This window comes from Choloepus didactylus, chromosome 16, assembly GCF_015220235.1.
Source record: "Choloepus didactylus isolate mChoDid1 chromosome 16, mChoDid1.pri, whole genome shotgun sequence".
Lineage (NCBI taxonomy): Eukaryota > Metazoa > Chordata > Mammalia > Pilosa > Megalonychidae > Choloepus > Choloepus didactylus.
In genome coordinates, this window is record NC_051322.1 from 6212846 (window position 1) to 6233458 (window position 20613).

Below are 20613 nucleotides of genomic sequence, written 5' to 3' on the forward strand. Positions count from 1 at the left end.
CTGCATTTTCTGAACTTTTTCTGATTAGGGTGTGTATTGGTTATAATTCCTTGAAAGGGGCAAAAATGCCCAACCCAAACTGGCTTAAAACAAAGGACATTTTTTGGCTCTTGAAACTGGAAGGCTGTCTCAGGCACCGTGCTGCTGGGGCCAGTTCACCGTCTTTGCGCTGACCCCAGGGTGGGGCAGCGGGGAACGTGCCTCCTGTTTCCGTAAGAGGTGTCCTTGCTTCTCGCTGGCTCTGGGCTGGGTTACATTCCCATCCCTGATCCGAGCACTGTGTCCCACCCCACCCAGGCAGTGCAGAGAGTAGGATTCACGAGCCAGGGGGCCTCAAGCCAGGGAGGAATGGTTTCCTGAAGGAAATCTGAGGGACGCTGGACCCCAAATCACCAAATGTCTGTAACAGCGTTATTACTTTTACAATTAAAAAAATCACCAACTTTGTAAGTGTTAGATAAAGCAGCTTGCAACAGAGCAGATTTGCATTTTAGGCGATAGTTTTGAAGCTGGTGTTTATCCCATTAGCCACGAGTGGCAGAATGCTTAGTGACTGAGAGCACAGACACCAGATTTTAAAACTTAGCTCCTCTTAGCACCTACATAACACTGGGCAAGTTAGCATAACACTGGTTTTCTGATATATGCAAGATATTCACTGTAATGTTGAATTTATCAATTTTTCCTTTATGGCTGGTGCTTTTTGTGTTTCCTTTAAGAAACCTTTCCCTATCCCATATATTATCTTCCAATCATTTTGTACTTTTGCATTTCATATTTAGGCTTTTATCCACCTGGAATTGAATGCTCATGAGTCCCTTTTTCCCCCCATAGGGACACCCAATTATCTAGGCATCATTTATTGACAAGTCCATTCTTTTTATTGATCCACCATCCCACCAAGAGACATATCAAATATTCATATATATATATATATATATATATATATATATATATATATATATATATATATATATATATATATATATATATATGGGTCTCTCTCTTTCTGGATTCTTTATTCTGTACCAATGGTTTGTCCATCTGTATGCCAATACCATTTTGCCTTAATCATTATAGCTTTGTATAAATCTTGATATTTGGAGAGGAAGTTCTCACCTCTTGTTCTTCTTTAAGAATGTTTATTCTTGACTTTTGTATTCCTGTAACAATTTCTGAATAAGCTCAAGTTCCAAAAACAAACCTGTCGAAATTCAGATCAAATTTGCGTTGTGTTTACAATATTGCGTCTTCCGACCCCTGAACATGATGTAGCTTTCTGTTTACTTTGCTCTCCTTTAATGCCGTTCAATAAATTTTACCATTTTCTCCCTAAATTTTTTTTTTATTTTGTGTTTTCCTCTGTTTCTGCCATACACTTAAGTGCCCTTTTGCTTTAATATTATTTTAAACTAAATTCTTGCTTTGAGGTTTTCTCGCATCATGTTGGTAATTTGAATTTGGGCTTAAGGCCCCTGAGGGACCCTTTTTGGGTTGTTTTTTTCCCCTCTTCTACTCAGCACTTTTTCAGGGATGCTTTTCCTTTAATTCTACACAGCACCAAGACAATACACATCTGCAGTCCTATGGGGGTAGAGTGGATGGATCTCCTCATTTAAGGTTTGCCTGTACCCTAGGGGTACAGCATCCCAGCAAAATGTGTGCATTGCAGAGCAGGGAAGGGGCATCTCGGGCCAGACTCCCCGTTTTTGGCAGGCCTTGGGTTTTATTTCTGTTACTTTCAGTCCTCAACATCATCAAAAACACAGGTCAGTTTCAAGTCTGGAATATCAAATACCCTAAGACTGAAAGTGATTTTGAATTTTGTTTTTCTTTCTGGTTTCTCATTTTCTCTTAGGTTTTAGATTGGTGATTATGTATATAAGTTTGGTTCGTCAATGTTTCTATGAATTTTTAAAAATGTATCCAGTGTGATTAACTGTTTTTGGTGAGCGGCTTTGTCTGAATTACCTAGCCTGCCTGTATCAAAAACGGACTGTAACAGGCATTTCAAATTCTGATTCAGACCAAAACAAGAGTTTATTAAGTTCAGAACTGAAGAGGAAAATACGGTAGTGCAGGTCTCTTTACTTAATAAAAGACTTAATTTTATTTCAGTATGGAAGTACTGTTAAGGAGCAGAACTAGGAATAGATTTGAAAAAGGCAACTTCTGTAAAACCCTCATCCTCAGAAATAAAACGTAATAATGGTTTCAACAGAATGTTTCTAAAATTCCTAACTGCAGACCCAGGCTTTTATTTATGTATTTATTCTGGGTGTGTGGTTCCTGGAGGTACTGCAATACTAGGCCGACGCGTGCAGTGGATGGAGCAAACCCCTATTCCATCTTCCTGCTCCAAAAAATCTGCTTCCAGGCTTTTATTTTAAGGCAGCATAACTTGTGCTCTTCAGAGATTTAAAAGGCTTCATTCTAAAATTATCTTATTAGTGAGATAAGTAAATATATAATAAGCCAAGACTCAGTTATGTTTTGCCAGATTTCTCCTTGAATTCGAATGCAGATTTATATATTTTATACAGGAATACAGGCTGTCAACTAGAAGTAATTCCTAGTGGTGCTCTGGAAAAAAGCTTAGTGGAACAAAATAAAAAATATTATGTGCATGATATATTTAATTTCTTTCATCTCTGAATATAAGTACAAACCATTCCTTGGATATTTAAATTCAGGAATTTCATAATATAATGAATAGCCAGAATGATCTTTGTGGAATACAATAAAACATTAATACATTTTTACTTTTTGTGCAAACTAGGAAAATTTTCACTGACAGAAAACATTGACTATAAAAGATACATGTAATATTTTAAAAATCAATCAAGGGCACTCATCTTCCAAAAAATAAGCTGATAAGCTAAGATGTGTGACTGTATGAGTTTTTATCTGTTAATATTTGGTGATAGCAGGTTTCATACTTTTTTTTAATTAGAGGAAAATCTTAACATAAAAAAAAATACTCTGTCCATTTGATGTATTTACACCAGGTGTTGATTTCTTCCTGGTTATCTCTTAGTGTTTCATCTTTGTGTTTCAGATCATACAAGTTCCTTTGCTCTTGCCACCCTCTCAAACTACTGTCTATTTGCCCTTCTCTTCAAAGCTGGCTGCTTGCCGAGTGGTCTAACACAAGCTGCTTCTGCTACCTGACATCCTCATCCTCTTTACCTTTAGAACTGTAGCAGCCATTAAGAGCTCAGACACCAAGGCCATTTGTTTCTGGACTTTGTAGTGACCTCTGATATCGTTGATCTCCTCAAAACTCTCTTCTTCCTTGACTTCTGTGCAACAGGAATTTCTGGTTTCTGATGCTATCCTTCAATTGCTCTTTTTCCCATTTTCTTCTTTTCCCATTCCTTAAATGTATTACGCCTTCAAAGTTGTCATTTGTGTTTTTCTCTTCTCTCCTTGCACTCTCAGACACACCTACAACCGTCATCTCTATGTGAATAGCTCCCCAAGCTATCCCAATTTCTGAGCTTCAGTTGAGTAATCCATGGGCTACCTTTACCTGACTCTTCTGCTAATGCCACCAACCCAGTTTATGACAGGCTAAACCCAGCTTTTTGATGCATTTTTTCCCACCACTCTTCTGTTTTTAAAAGGCAACACTCTCCTTCCAGTGGTTCAAGCTTAAAAATTTAACTTCATCTCTGATACCACCTCTCCAGTATTCATCAAGTACAGCCAGCTTTCATGTCTAGGTCTGTTAGTGCAGTCCTATTTTCCATTCTCCAATCCCTAGGTCATGTTGCTTAAAGAGTCCTCAGATGATTATACTACCCAGTGTCAAACTCTCCTTTCACCATCTTCCCCAGGTCCAACTTTCAGCTGCATCTTCAGTCACCCTGGTCTCCATGAAAAGCACAAGCTAACCAAATCAGAATCAGTCTTCATTGTTCCCTTCCCTGAACACATTTACATCTTCATGCGTTTGCTTAAAAAACATTTCCTTTCTTCTGTTTGGAATACCCTTCTTCCCATTCCTCCTGTGTCCCAAATGTGTCTGGCATAACTACTGCTCATCCTTCAAGGTCCTTCGGGTACTCAATGCCAGTCATAAAGGAAACTGAAAAGATGTGTCCAGAGATGTAAGATTATAGTGGCCATGGGAGAATAGAGTTTCAAGAAGATGATAATTAAGGGACAATATCATTAAGGGGTAAACGAAAATAAGGATGTCAGAGAGTGCACTGATGAGTCTTCTCAAAATGAATCCAGACTCATCTCCATTTTTCTCCCTTCCCTTTTCTCTTAAACTCACTTCACTTAAGGCTTGTGCCTCCACCACTCCATGGAAATTGCGTGTTGCTAAATCCAACAGTCAATGTCCGGTGCTCCTCTTACTTGACTTATCAGTTGATAATAACTGTCTTTCCTCCTGATCAAGCCCAAATCCTTGGAGTCATCCTTGATACCTCTCTTTCTCTCAAATCTCAAATCCAGTGAACTCTACTGTTCAAAATATGTCCAGAATCAACCACTACTCATCTCCTCCACTGCTAACACAGTGCTACTAACCACTGTCATCTTCCACCTGGATATCTGCGATAGCCTCTTAACTGGCCTGTTTCTTCTCTCATACTTCCCTCCACCTGCAGTCTATCCTCCACCCAGCAAACAGAATGATTCTGTTTTTAAAACAGGTCATTTCATTCCTTTGGTCCTGACCTGATTTTACTTAGTGTAAGAGTGAACGTCCTTACCACAGCCTACAAGTCAGTATGATCAGATATTATCTCCTAATATCCCCTCTCTGTTTGATTTTACTCTAGCCATTCTGGGCTGCCTGCTACTTCTTGAACAACAAAAGGCACAGTTCATTCTTAAGAGTCTTTGTGCTCTGGCAGTCACCTATCCCTGGAAAGTTCGTCTTTCAGATATTCACGTGGCTAGCTCTCTCATCTCCTTCAAGTCTTTGCGCAACGAAGTCTGCCCCAAACATCTCTCTTTCCTTGATTTTTTTTTTTTTTTTTTGCTTTTTGCCATTGTACTCATCACTTTCTAATACATTATATAATTTTCTGATTTGTTCTGTTTATTGTTATGCTTATTGTATGTCCCTCCCTGCCAGGATATAAGCTCACTCTTCACTGATACATCCCAAGCATCTAGAACAGATGTTGAATACAAAAATGAAAGACTTGACCCTGGCAATGTGGAATATGACTCCCAGGGAGGAATGTAGATCTGGTATTGTGGGATGGAGAACATCTTTTTGACCAAAAGGGGGATGTGAAATGAAATGAAATAAGCTACAGTGGCAGAGAGATTCCAAAAGGAGCTGAGAGGTCACTCTGGTGGGCACTCTTACTCACAACATAGGCAACCCTTTTTAGGTTCTAGTGAATTGGAATAGCTAGCAGTAAATACCTGAAACTATCAAACTACAACCCAGAACCCATGAATCTTGAAGACGATTGTATAAAAATATAGCTTATGAGGGGTGACAATGTGATTGGGAAAGCGATATGGACCACACTCCCCTTTGTCTAGTTAATGGATGGATGAGTAGAAAAATGGGGAAAGGAAACAAACAAAGGCACCCAGTGTTCTTTTTTACTTTAATTGCTCTTTTTTCACTTTAATTATTATTCTTGTTATTTTTGTGAGTGTGGTAATGAAGGTGTCAGGGATTGATTTTGGTGATGAATGCACAACTATGTAATGGTACTGTGAACAATCGAATGTATGCTTTGTTTTGTATGACTGCATGGTATATGAATATATCTCAATAAAATGAATTAAAAAATTAAAAAAAAATGAATGACTTGAGAATAAAAGTTCTGTGAAGTGGTAAGGATCTGAGACAGTTTACATGGGGCCAGCCAAAAAAATATTTGTGAAGAAATGGGACCACAGAGGTAAAGGAATTTGTACTTTATCTGTCTTCTCAAATTTCACTAAGTGAAATTTAGTGAGTCATTCTGACATTTGAAAAATTCATCTATTTGAAATATCTTTATTATTTTTATTTAAAATAGGACTAGGTGGGATACAACAACATGAACATCCTTAAGCATCAGTCAATAATCACCATAACATCCTTAAATATGTATAATACTAACCATTCTTAACCATAAATAACTGTTCAATATATGCCAGCATAACACCATCTCAGTGGAATTTTTAAAACAAGAGCAAAAATTGGCTAGTCAAATAAAAACTAATCACTGATAAGCTCACATTCTTAACATATTTGCTACAGAAAGCAAATACAAAAAGAAATAATATAACATAAAAATTATATGTTATATAGAAATAACATACAAATATAGCAAGCAGCAAATACTGTGAATCTTAAATATGGGTAGTATATTAATTTTGACATATTGCCAGAGGCTTTTAAATGCAATGGTTGATCTTTATAGGCCTCTGGATATAAGCAAACATAAAAACATTAATTTATGGTTTTAAGAGTGTAATTGTTCTAAAACTAACATACAACTAATAAATACACCCATCTGAAATGTTTAAAATGAATCTGGTGGTGGTGGTGGGGTCCATACTGCATAAATCACCAAAAATTTAAACTAAAGGTTACAACTTAATTTTCCCCAATGAGATGTGGAGTTATCTTGGCTTTCAAAACTTATAAACTTTAAAATTAACCAAAATCTTTATTAATTTCTCCAGTGAATCTGAGTACAGCAATTTGATCTGGAATTCCTCCTCTGAATACAGAATATTAACCATACAAAAAAATCAATCTATCTACAGTAAAGCATACACACACATATATTTCTTTTACTTTCATTAGATAAATATTGTAAGATAAAAAAGAAGCCTGCAATAAGAAAACAGACTGATTCTAATATGAGCAGGTTTTGCCATGTAGATTAACATTCATTTAAATGAAATATTATACTATAAATTCAATGTTTTAGACACTAATGGAGAAGAGGAGGGGCTATCAAGATTATTTATATAAAGAACTGGAATATACTATACAGTTACTTCAGCAGTGAATTTATATTTTTAATTATTTTGCTTAGTCTAATAATAAAATAAGTTTTTCATTCCCTAAGGCATAATGACTGGGCAGTAGCAGGAAGGCAGATTGGGAATATACTGGGCAGAGGGGAAGGAGGCTGGTTTTAAGAATTATTACATGCTGTGGGTGACTGATCTGACCACACATGTATAATGATTAATGTTACTTTCATAAACAATTATTTTCACCACAGCTGCACAAACAAAATGACATGCCACTGTTTTCAGCAATCTGCTAGTTAACTATAATACTAGCTTTGGCACATTCAAAATGGGCTTTAAACCAAATACATTTCCCGATGGGATTGGCAAAATAACTGGAAAACAAACATAATGCTGAAAAACAGAAATGTTTACAGTAAAGGCATATAACAAATTAAGTAGGCACAATTTTAGAAGCAAGTTATATTTGTGATTTTGAAGTATGGTTCATGTTCAATTTTGCTTTTAATTGCAAAGGTTTAGTGAAGTGGTAGACAGTAAATCACTTTAAAAATCAAAAGCAAAGTTCAACTTATATTGGTTCTCTTTTATTTAATGAAGTAAGGTTTCAGTGGAATAGTCATTCAGGGTTTTGGTTTCTTTTAACTATATTACTACAATAATCAGATCATATTTTGTTAATTAAATGTCTAAAATTTTTAAAAGTCAGAATAATACTAATTATGTGAGAAGCTTCATTTGTTTCTTTTTTAGTGTTGGATATTTTATATGTAATTTGGACCAAAAAGTCATTCTTGACACTTGCTTCATTCAATTCATATATACAACTAAGTCTTGCTAAGAACACAAAATAGATTTCTAGAGGCAGACTATAAGATCTCAGAGGATGGAGGTTATGCCAATCTTATTCATTTCAGTACCCTGTCCTTAGCACATGTGACAGTTTGAATGTATCATGTCCCCCAAACGCCATTATCTTTGATGTAATCTTGTGGGGCAGACATAATAGTGGGGATTAAGTTGGAACGTTTGGATTAGGTTGTTTGCATGGAGATGCGCCCCACCCAACTGTAGATGATAACTGATGAGATATTTCCATGGAGGCGTGGCCCCGCCCATTCAGGGTGGGCCTTGATCAGTGGAGCCATATAAATGAGCTGATGGGCAGAGGGAACTCAGTGCAGCTGTGAGTGACATTTTGAAGAGGAGACACAGCCAAGAGGGACACTTTGAAGAAAGCATAGGAAGTAGATGAGAGACATTTTGAAGATGGCCGTTGAAAGCAGACTCTTGCTCTGGAGAAGCTAAGAGAGGACAAATACCCTAAGTGCAACCAAGAGTGATATTTTTGAGGAACTGCAGCCTAGAGAGGAACGTCCTGGGAGAAAGCCATTTTGAAACCAGAACTTTGGAGCAGACGCCAGCCACGTGCCTTTCCAGCTAACAGAGGTTTTCCAGACACCATCGGCCATTCTCCAGTGGAGGTACCCAATTGCTGATGTGTTACCTTGGACACTTAATGGCCTTAAGACTGTAACTGTGTGGCCAAATAAACCCCCTTTTATAAAAGCCAATCCATCTCTGGTGTTTTGCGTTCCAGCAGCATTAGCAAACCAGAACAGCACATCACCTGGCACAGGGCAGGTGCTTAATGAACATTGCTGAAAAAATAAATTTCCATTCTGATATTGTGGTTACATGATTAAAGGCTATAGCTCTGCTGTGAAATCAGTTTTAGGTTTATTCAGGGCTTTTCTATTAGTTTGCATGTTAAACTAAAGTAAATTTAGTGAGTCAATAAAGAAGTAGTAGTTTCCACAAAAATGTAATATATATACACACACATTCCTTTTTCTTCTTTAAAAATATACTATACCTTATCTGTTAGAGATACATACTGAAATATTTATGGATGGAATTGCATAATGTCTTGGATTTCTTTTTAAATACTATAGCATTTAAAGTTTCATTTGTAAGGAACAGATGAAACAGTGGCAAAATATTAATAATTGTTGAAGCTGGGTGATGGATACTGAGAGGTTATTTGTACTGTTATCTATACTTTTTGAAGCTTGAAAATGTCAATAAAAATAATGAATTCAAATAAATTTCAATAATGAAAGTTCAAGAGTGAAGGCAAAATGAAGATATTTTCAGCTGTCAAAACTACTATCTAAGAAGATAATTGGATATTTTACAAAGAACTGTAAAAGATTATTTACCAAGATAATGTAATAATATGAAAAATTAGGAACAACTTAAGCACCAATCAATAGGGAACTAGTTAAACTAGTACATTCACACACAATGAAATACCACGCAACCTTTAGAAAACAAGTGAGTAAAAAAGTAAGCTACACGGCAGCCTCTAGAGTAGGGGTCCATTTGCACAGGAGCGCGTCTTCACAGAAATATCTGGAAGAGTATTCATCAAATGTTGAGAGTGGTTATCTCTGGAAAGAGGAATGACAGGAGCATTTTAACTTTTTTCTTTAAACTTATTTGTATTATACAAATTTTTTACACAGGTATGCACTAATTTTATACTTGGTGTAAACTATTTTCTAGAGTGATATTCTATAATTTTTCTCTTTATGTTGTTATTTTTAGGTGAGGGAATAATTTTCTTTTTATTTTAAAAACTGTGTTAAGTCTTAAGTAATTCAAAGTAGGACAGTGATACACTTCTAAAACAATATGAAATCTCAAACAGATTTCATTTATTTTCAAAAATGTAAATGAAAATTTTAAGGTATGCTAACATATGCATTTTTTCTCAACCACATACTAAATGCATTAAAATGTAAAATGCTAAAAAAACTTTATAAAACACATTATAAAATATATAGGCGCAGATTTCAGTACCTTTCAGTTAATTCCAATCAGGCCAAAAAATTTATTAGTTGTAGGAAGAAACAGCATTTGGGAGGGAAAAGAAGAAAATGTTTTCTAGTTTGTTCATAAAGAATTTGAATTGAAAGAATTCCAATAGTTCCATGCAAAAAAAGTGTTTGTGGATATTTTAGTAATATGTTTGTTCTCAGAATAGAACATATGGCAGAATGGAATAAAATGTAATTTCCAGATGCAAGAGTTTGTGATTCCAGTGCCATGGACTATACATTAGCAGCTAAATCCAAGTTTAGTTTAGCCAGCACTGTAGCACTTTTGGAGTAAATTTTAACTTAATGATTAACCTTTAAAACATCATTTAAGGTTTATTATTTCAGGCAAGAGTCCTCCCAAAGTAGGTGTTCTAGTGGTTGTCAGAATCTTAGTTCTTTGACACTCTGTTGCTGCTGTACCTCTTCTAACTGTAAGGATTTCCAGAACGGGGTGCGGGAGAGCAAGCAGTGGAACCCCTCTCCAGCCCATCTCTCTTAGGGGTCTTTATTAAACAAAACAGTTGGTGTGCACAGTTCTCATGGAAAAGACTGTACAGACGGAATGTACTGCTAACACCATTTCCTATTTCCTTGCCAATTTTACGATTTCAAGGAACCATAGTTCTTTTTACCAAGAGGTTAGAAATCCCTAAACTTGGCAATCCCAATTTGGACACTATAAAGAAGAATACATAAAAGACATTGCGGGACACTGTTATCGAGTTCTGACTTGGCGGGCCTGGGCCAGGGGAACTGATCAGCCCCTAGGAAAGGTAGTGGGGCACGGGTGGTTGCGCCCTCCACGGCCCCCCGGGCCTGAGAAAGTGGAGCCGAATGCAGGCCCCATTTCCTCACCCCAAAGTAAAAACCACTGGGGAGGGCTTGCCGGAGAAAACCGCCCCCTTTACCTTGCCCACCCACTCCCTGTTACCGGAGCAACTCCCGCCCCTTTTCAATCAACCTCCGCGCCCTCTCAGAACCAATCCAAGCCTTTAACCCTTGCAGCTACCCCGCCCTCTAAATGCCCGATATAAACTTGTACTCTCCCCTAATAAACTCTCTTGGTTTTCATCATCCTAAAAGAAATCGTGTCCCGCCTGTTCCTTTCTCGCCGCCCTCCATACTTGCACGCCTCCCGCCGGGGACCTGGCCAAGTCCCCCGCCTCGCCCTCGCCTCCGGGAAAGAGCCCCCGCCGCCGGTACCCTCGGAGCAATCCTGGGAGCCTAGGATTTAGCAACCGGCCGCCACCCTCCCCCAGACGAATCAACTGCGACCGCAAGACATCACCTAAGTTATCTGATGGGGATTTTCCTCTTTTACATGCATATTATAAGCTTTAGGAATAAAGAGAGATTTCTTAAGTTTTGCTTTATCCAAGTCATATATCTGTAACCAGAATGAAGAATAACATTTTGTTACAATTTAACTGTATATACACTTGTGGTTGTGCTAGAGTATTCTGTTTCTTACTTATTGTGTTTCCAGTTGATCTTGGGCATTTCAATCATTATTTAGGGGTTTTAAAGATCTAGCATATGATGAATATCCCCTGTAAACCCCCAGACTAAGCTTGTATTTTCTTTTTACCTGGTTCTTAGTTGAACTGCATTGCCCATAATGAAGAATAGTATCAGAATGCTGCTTCTTTGAAGTTTTTGAAGATTCTTGACATAATTTTCTTTTAGACTTGTGGGCTGTTCTGTTTATTGTCAATCGGTGGACACTCACATCATCTTCAGTTTGATTTGCTGGTTGTTGCTGTAGTAGTTGGGGATCTTCTGTTTCTGTGTCTGATTCAAAAATGTGCAGGTGTCTTTTCCGTTTTAGTGACTCTTGACCTTTCTGTGAAGTTTGCATTATATATTTGCTTGATAATTTTTCTTTCCCATTCACTTGGAAGTCAACAACACTTTTTATTACACTTGAATTATCTGACATCTGAAATATTGAATTATCAAAGGGTTGTTTACTTTCATTTAAATGCACAATAAATGATTTTCCATTAGAAGGGGAATATTTTGTCATTTTTGCACAGGACTCAATATTTTTTCCTTGAAGAGGCCGGGAACTCTTCTGATTTAAATTTCCAGCATGCATCTGAATGTTACTATTAGGTCTTTCTTTTACAACTGTACTTAAATTCAGTTTGTTACCTTGGATCATTTTATTTTTAGGTGAAGACAGCCTACATTCTGTAACAATATGCTGTCTTCTTCTCAGGTTATCAAATTCTGAGATATTTTTGTTCATCTGTAACAATCTATTTTTGAAAACTGGTATGAATTTAGGGGTGATTTTACTTTGGGAGTGAAGATTTGTGTCTTGAACTTGAGTATTTCTTCTGTTGGATTTTGATACTTCCAAATGTACTTGTGGTACCTTGTTAGACAGTGATTTCTTTCTACCTTCAACAGATTCTGACTGGGGATGCTGAGTTGGAAAAATGCATGACTTTGATTGGCTGGCTGAAAGCTCCACCTTGTGGTCCACTGCTACTGAATGTGGTAGAAGACTCTGAACCAAAGCAGGTTTTATGGGAGTGGTTGGAGTCAGAGAAGCTCTGACTACTTTTTTAGTGGTCAAATTAGGTGGCTTGACTTTGTTTATCTGAAAGGATATGTTAGGAAAAAATTTTAATGTAATACTATCCTTAATGGAAAAGAAAACAATATTAAATAAGAATATAAAATAACATTATGATATATAAAAAAGGTAAAGAACACTAAAAATATAAATGAACCTTCTTGAGGAAATATTTAGATTTCTTGTGTTTCTTATCTTTCTTTAGATAATATCCTTTTAAGATAATATTTTAAGATGAAGGCATATTCTAAATTCTGTATAAATCAACAAACAAGCTATTGCAGATAGCTACCTACTGTCCTCCAAACATGCTCTTCTTGTTCTCTTGCTCAGAATGTCTTTCCTTCTTCACTTATCTAAGTTTAGATATCCTCTATGTTCTTCCCAAAGTCACCCTTTCTGTGAATCCTCTACCAATCATCCTATCACAAAGTGATAATTATTCTCTCAACTCCCAAAGACTGTTCTATAACACAGTATTTATTTGTCACAAGTAATAGTACAAGGTAGAGCTCTTATCTTTCTGTGTGCGTGTTCTATCTCCCTAATTAGATTCTTTGAGAGTAGGAACTGGGACTTATTCTTTTATCTTTCACATATCCATCACATTCTTTTTTTTTTTTTATGACCCCAAACACCTCCAACACATTCTTAAATTCTCACATAGTCATTCAACAATACTTGTTGAAATTAATTAAATCCACAGGGGTGATGGTTTCATCTATACTAGGCCCTTAAGAATGAGTAGGATTTTGATGATAGGACAGGGGCTGTCAGGAAATGTGTCTTCATCAATTTTTGTATCCTCACTAGCTGGAAGCAATTCAGTTACTGAATTTAATGCATTTCTCAGATAAATGTGTTCTAGTTTGCTAATGCTGCCAGAATGCAAAACACCAGAAATGGATCAGCTTTTATAAAAGGGGGTTTATTTGGTTACACAGTTATAGTCTTAAGGCCATAAAGTGTCAAGTTCTTATAGTCTTTTAAAATACATATTTATTGATTCCTAATGTCCATAAAAGAGTGATAAGTGCAATAAACTGACATATTGAACAAAGAATTCTTTCCTTGCTCTCCCATATGAAATATACATAGATTAAAATCTTGGGGGAAAAAAAACTTCCCACAAACCAGAACTGGTTTCTCTAACACTGGAGACTGAGTTGTAGAATAGGGTTGAGAGGAGGGTAGAAGAGGTTTTTGGGAGATCACATTGGTTAATAGAGGAAAATTAAGAGAGTGATCCAGTTATCTATTATGCGCAATAGATAGCACCAAAACTTAGTGGCTTAAAACAACAATAATAATTATATTATTATCTCTCACAATTCTGGGGCTTAACTCAGCTTAGCTCAGGGTCTCTTAGGCAGTTGCAGTTAGATGGCTCCGGGGCTGGAATCATCTGGAAGGCTTCCTTCCTGTGTGATGACTGATGCTGTCGGCTGGAATACCTACAACTACTTTTTTCATGTAGCCTGGGACCCTTCACAATGTGGCAACTGGGTTCCAAGAGCAAGTCCCAAGAGAGACCAGGTAGAAACCGTTTCTTTTAATGACCTAGCCTCAGCAGTCACATACCATCACTTCTCTCACAGGTCCACCGAGGTTCAAGAGGAGGGGATATAGATCTCCTGTCTTAATGGCAGGAATGCTGTCACATGTGGGATGGAAGATTTTGTAGCCTTCTTGGAAAATAGAGTAGATAGCAGAGATCAGTCAGTCTCCAACAAGAACCCACGTTAGTCTCTCATCACCTTTAAGCCTCTAATGACAACAATACAGGTGGTCCACAGCAGAGCTTGTGTACTTTGAAATGATGCTGCACACAAACCTGATGCAGGACTGAGAGCAGCTGAAGGGGGAGATGTGGAGGGAGCCGAAAGATGTATGGCCTGACTTCCACCCCACACCAAGAAAGGAACCAACAGGTCCCACATGAGTGAATGGCAGTGGAGACCTTACATAGACCCTCTAAGCATAAATATGGCTCTTGCTTCACTTCTGCCATCCCAGTCATGTGTGAATTTCTCTTGTGGACATTCTAAGCCAGAACTATATAGAGAAAGGAATCCAGGGAAACATATTTCCAGCCTACTAAATTTGACCCTGAAAAAAATCACCAAAGAGAGCAATAGTCCTCTCACTTCGACTATTCTTGGGAGAAGTGGGATGACCCCAAGAAAATCTTGGGTGAGGTTTGGGAATGATGTTGAAACAAGTGACCGGGGCTCACTTCTTGTCTGGAGACTTGTAAATTTGGAGGCTTACCCATGTAACAGGGCAAGAAGAAGTAGTTCCTCCTTCATTTCCCCAGAGGATGACCCAGCAGGTTTCATGACCACGAATGAAGGGATACAGAGGTTAAATGAGGAATATCTATCAAGAAGGGGTATGGCATGACACATACCTCTGCAGACAATAAAGAAGAGATACAGGTCTTCTGAAGACACTCTGTACAAGGGTGCTAGGATAAAGACAAAAACTGTCCTAGGAAACCCTGCACAACTTTATCAAGATACCATATGAACAGAGACCACCATCAGACCAGTCCAGATCAAGAAGTGAATGGCTCCCCACAACCCTCCATCACCCTGCTGTAACTGTGTAATGAATATGGTAGATTGGTGTTTACAGTGGGTTGAACTATGGTCCCCCAAATGGTATGTTGAAGTCCTAAACCCTAATATCTGTGAATGTGAACTTATTTGGAAATAGGATCTTTGCAGATAAAATTAAGTGGAGAATCTTGAGATGAGATCATGCTGGATTTAGGGTAGGCCCTAAATTCAATGACTGGTGCCCTCATTATAACAGAAAAGAGAAAGAGATTTGAAGCACAGAGGGCAGAAGGCCAGGTGAAGACGGAGGCAGGAATTGGAGTTTTGCTGCCACAAGCCAAAGAACACCAAGAGCCACCAGAAGCTGGACAAGGCAAGGAATGATCCTCCCCTAGATCCTTCAGAAGGAGTGTGTTCCTACCAACACTGTGATTTTGGTCTTCTGGCCTACAGACCTGTGAGAGAACAAATTTCTGTTGCTTTAGGCTACCAAGTGTGTGGCAATTTATTGTGGCAGCCCTTGGGAACTAATATAGTGTTCCACATCCATTCCACTCTTACCCTAGTGTTCTTCCTGTACTCAAGCCTGGAAGTCTAAAATCGACATTTTCCAGATTCCTTTGCAGCTAGAGTTCAGGATGTAACTTAGGACAAGACAAATAGACACACTCATACAATATTCGGAAGAAGGAAGTAAAGTCACACTTCTGTTGGTTTTGCAGAAAAGCTTAATTATGACTACCTTTGGTTTTTCAGTTGTGGAATTAGTAGTAAGTCAGTTGTCTACTCACTAGCCTTGTAGGTGTCCAGAAACAGAGCTTAGGACATCCATTTTCTCACTGTGGACCATATTCAGCACAACATATCAAATGCGCTTCACTACCCCACCTCCTTCACCTTACCTTATGTGAGCTTTCCCCTCTATATGCTATCATGGGGAGAAAGGCAATTCTTAGGTTTGACTGAAAGTCCACCTCAAAGAGATTATTTTGTCAGAAGTGACAAAGTCAACTTGAAGTGGCTGGGCTGAGTTTTGTTCCATTTGATGAAAAAAGGTTCAAGAACTAAGCTGAAATCTATTATACAAAAGCAAAGAAGATTCATTTTGGGTTTCATGAACTGTAGTCACTTTTAAACAATATACTTACTATTTGAGATACTAAAAGAAAAAATCCCAGGCATGTTCACCTAAGAATAAATTACTTGTATTCTGACATAGAACTTTTCTAGATTGTGTGTCTGAAACACATTTATATTCACATTCTGTTTCTTCCTCCTCTGTCTCTCAGAAACATACACATGATGAAAATAATCTCCAGGAGCTTGTTGTGCCCCCTAGCCTGCCAATATATTATTTACTCATTCTTTCAATTTCTAAAATACAGTAAATAGACCAAAGGGGAAACCTCTAGGTTTATATTCAAAATTAATAAAAAGGCTACAAAAGGGTCTATATAAACAGCAGATGAGATCATAAATAATTCACAGAGCTAAAATATACTTAAATGGTTAACAAACCAAAGCTTTGTGTAGTTATAACCTAACAAATAACATATGCTTCATTACATCATCTGTACTGTAGATAATGATAATGACACCTAGATAGATGTCACTGCCATATGTAGCTTGGTTGGCTTTTAATTTCTAGAATTTTACATATAATTTATACATATTTCTAGATTAACATAAAATTATAGAAGAAAACCAAAAGCTTTAATTTATGTTTAGATATGAATGCATATCTAATGGTAGCCTAGAATTAAGGTAATGATTAAATGTAACTTAGGGAACAGACAAATGATTGATCAAATGTGTTTTATCTATTCATATCTGATTCTGTGCATTGCACCATCTCAGAGTTTTTCTTGCTTAAAATTTGAACCAGAATTCAATTAAGCCTATAGAAGATATAGAAGAATATGCTAACTTTAAATGATATGATACCACATGGGAGCAATCTATTAAATTCAGAATATGGGACATTCTCCAGGGCAAATGATCCAGTTGTTCAGCAAATCACTAGCATAAATAAAAGGTGTGTGTGTGTGTGTGTGTATACTGTTAAAGAATAAAAGAAACATAAAACACATAACCAAATGAAATTATGTGGAACTTGTTTTGATTCTGATTAAACAAAACCCATAAAAATAAATCTTTGAGATAAATGGTCAAGTTGGAATATGTGCTGGTATTAGATGACAGTAAGGAAGTATTGTGAATTCTGTTAGGTGTACACCGAAATGTTTAAGGATGAAATAATCTCACATCTGGAATTTATTTTAAAACATTCTAGTTTATCCTCCACACAAAAATATGTGAAAGTGGAGCTGGATGACAGGAACATGACAGTTCATTATACTAATCTTTTATATATCTTTGAAATTTTCTGTAAGTTAAAAAAAAAAAAAAGGTTGGGCAAAACATTCCTGCATATTTAATTGTTTAAAGTTTTATCCAGTAATCTGATCAATTTATTTTTTACTTTTTAAATTTACACTTTTTAACACTGCATGAATCTTTGAAATGACGTGGTCTAGTAATAATAGACACTAACATTTATTTAGAGCTCACTAAGTATAAGGAACTGCTCTAATTGAATTTAACCCTAAACAACCTTAAAAACCAAGTACTGTGAAGGACATGGAGTGTGCCACCCAGATCCCCCTTCCTGGAAGGATGTGCCCTGCTGCTAAGAGCGCTAGCAGCAAACAGCCTTTAGCTGGCAGCCCCTTTAGGGACTGCCTCCGTGACAGAGGGCCACCTTGCCCAAGGACATGCCTTTCTCAGGGAAACCCAAATCCAAAAACTGATCAAAGAGGGGGTGTGGAGGCCTGGCTATTTTGGCCAATGCAGAACAACTCTGCTGGGCCATTTTAGCCCGAGGGCTCCTCACAAGGTTGGCGAATACTATTGGCCAGTGTCTCAGCACCTGACTTCTCTCTTTACCTAATCCTGCTTCCTATCCCCCCTTTACACAGATTGATTGCAAGGACAGTACCTAATAAACACTTTGTGCCCTGGACTCCATTTCACAGTCTGCCTCCTAGAAAACTCAATCATTGAAAAATACTATAATTCCCACCATTACCACCTGCCATTTTACAAATGAGGAAACCGAGGCAGAGGGAGATCAAATAACTTGCCCAAGATTACACATGCTAGAAAGGGGTTCAAATCCAGGCAGCCTGTTTCTAGAGCTTACGTTCTTAACCACAAATATAAAATACTTCCAGTTATGGGACTAAGAATCTAAATATCTGGGTTTGAATTCTAATCCTGCAATATATTTAACTGTGTGGCTTTGGTTAAATTATTTGGACACTCTGAGCTTTAGTTGCCTTTTCTGCAAAACTGAGAAAAAATTTTTTTTATCCCAAGGATCTATTTTGATAATTAAAGGAGATAACACACATAAAAGCAACTGGCACACAGAAGGCACTCAATAACATACTCATCAGTAGGACAAATTCTTATTGTCAGGGTTCCAATTGTCAGGAACGACACAAAAACCAGAATTTCCAATTAAGTGTTAGTTTACATTTACAAAGCAAATTTTCACACGTATGTTCTTCTGAATCACTATTTCTAATATAGCCATTGGCTAGGAAATATAAAATGCTCAATAAATAGTCAATAAAAATGCACAATGTAATGACGCATCTTCCAAATCCCTCAGATTCAGACTTTGTCAGTAACTAAACTTTTAAAAATGTTATATCTGGGCACAATTTTATGACTCATTATGATAACGATGTCAAGTGGTATTTGTCTACCAATATGCTGATGTTTAGGCTGCCAAGTTTTTGTACAATTCCTTCCCTACGTCCCCACAATTAATTGTACAAGGGGCCAGGACACCAAATCCATATGCTGGTTAGTGGCAGATGTGGCCTGGCCTGAACAAATGAACTGGGCCTATCAGATGCTGGCTCTGGTTGAGGATTATAAAGAGAATGAAACAATTAGCATGGCAGCAAAAGTTGAATGACTGCCATGAGGTATAGTTTGGGTCATAGAAAGCTAAAGTCATAGTGAACACTGAAATCATTGAAGCAGGAGAAACTAAAAGCAAACAGAGGGCACTAGTGAGTCAAGAAAGGAGACTGAAGATATGGATACAGCAATACAGGAAGAGAGAGACTACACAGTTTATGTGAATGATATCTATGGTTCTCTTGGTTCCTGATGGTTTTCCAAATACAGATCAGTATAAGTGCATCCCTATAGAACAAAAGAAAACAAACACACACACAAACAAACAGAATATTCCCTATTACCGCAGTAATGAGCCAGGCTCTCTTTCCCATGAAAACAAACAAGTTTAACTGTTAGCAAATACACAGAAGGTTATATTTAGAAAAAAAAAAATCTATAAATCTTAATGGGCTATAGAAACTTTTCCAAGAAGGACTCATGGAGCATGATGTCAAAGCAACTTTAGTTTCCCACTGTCCCTCTGAAGTTTATTTAGTGAAGGAGGTTCTTCCTCTGCCTCTGCCCGAAATCTCAGGCAGTCCCATGATTCTTCTTACCAGTTCTGGGTAACAAAAAAGTCCTATGTTCACTCTAAGTCATGAACACAGTCTTAACTAATTGTCTAGCCATGCTGGACACTTCCCTGTTACCAGGAAGATTAATAATTTTAAATTTCAAATCTACATTTACCTAATATTCTGGCCTCAGAATATATAAAGCAGAAGCTGAAAGTAGGAGAAATAGACAAATCCACAAACACAACGGGAGATCAGAACATACCTCTCTCAGCGACTGATAGATTATATGCATTTAAGCCAGAAATTCATAAGAAAAAGATGACTAGAAAAATCTCATAAGTTTAGAAATTAAGAAATACACTTCTAAATAACTCATCAGTCAAATGAGAAATCATAGTGAAGACAGGAGAATATTTTAAAATAAATGATAAAGAAACAGAAATTTTAAAAAGCCACCATTCATAATAACATTCAAAAATATCAAATATCTAGGAATAAATCTAATAGGAGATGCACAAGACTTTTCTAGACATAAAATTATATAATATTAAGGGAAAAAAAAGAAACTATACTAAATGTGGAGATAAATATGCCATGTTCATGGATTGTAAGACCCAATGAAATCCCAACCAAAATTTCAGGCTGTGTGTGTGTGCGTGTCATTTGACAAGTTGAAACTAAATGTGTATTGAAATGCAAGGGTCAAGAATAGTTAACATGCTTTCCAAACCTCCTATAAATTTAATATTATTATAATATTATTTATAATAAATATAAAATTTAAGTTTAAGAATAATAATTCAGATGTGTGGTATTGGGGTGCAAGGATAAACAAAAAGACAAGAGGAAAAGAATAGAGTTCAGAAACATGTAGACACTTGATTTATGACAAAGGTGGTACTGCAGTGTATTGGGGAAAGTATGGTCTTTTCAGTAAATATCACTTGGACAACTGGCTACATATACATAAAAAGCAATTTGGGAGGCAGGACAAGATGGCGGACTGGTGAGCTGTATGTTTTAGTTACTCCTCCAGGAAAGTAGGTAGAAAGCCAGGAACTGCGTGGACTGGATACCACAGAGCAATCTGACTTTGGACATACTTCATATAACACTCATGAAAATGTCCAACT

The 20613-nt window shown here is 37.1% G+C and overlaps 1 protein-coding gene across 1 annotated transcript in view; it reads right to left on the reverse strand.

Annotated features, from left to right (window-relative positions):
• The window catches only part of C16H18orf63 (chromosome 16 C18orf63 homolog), a 70391-nt gene that overhangs the window by 17163 nt on the left and 32615 nt on the right, over positions 1 to 20613 (reverse strand). The window contains exons 12-14 of the mRNA XM_037805759.1: positions 11431 to 12450; positions 11164 to 11229; positions 138 to 246 (exon numbers count right to left, since the gene is read on the reverse strand). Coding sequence (XP_037661687.1) covers positions 138 to 246; positions 11164 to 11229; positions 11431 to 12450 — 1195 coding nt within the window. The remainder of the gene's footprint in view (positions 1 to 137; positions 247 to 11163; positions 11230 to 11430; positions 12451 to 20613) is intronic.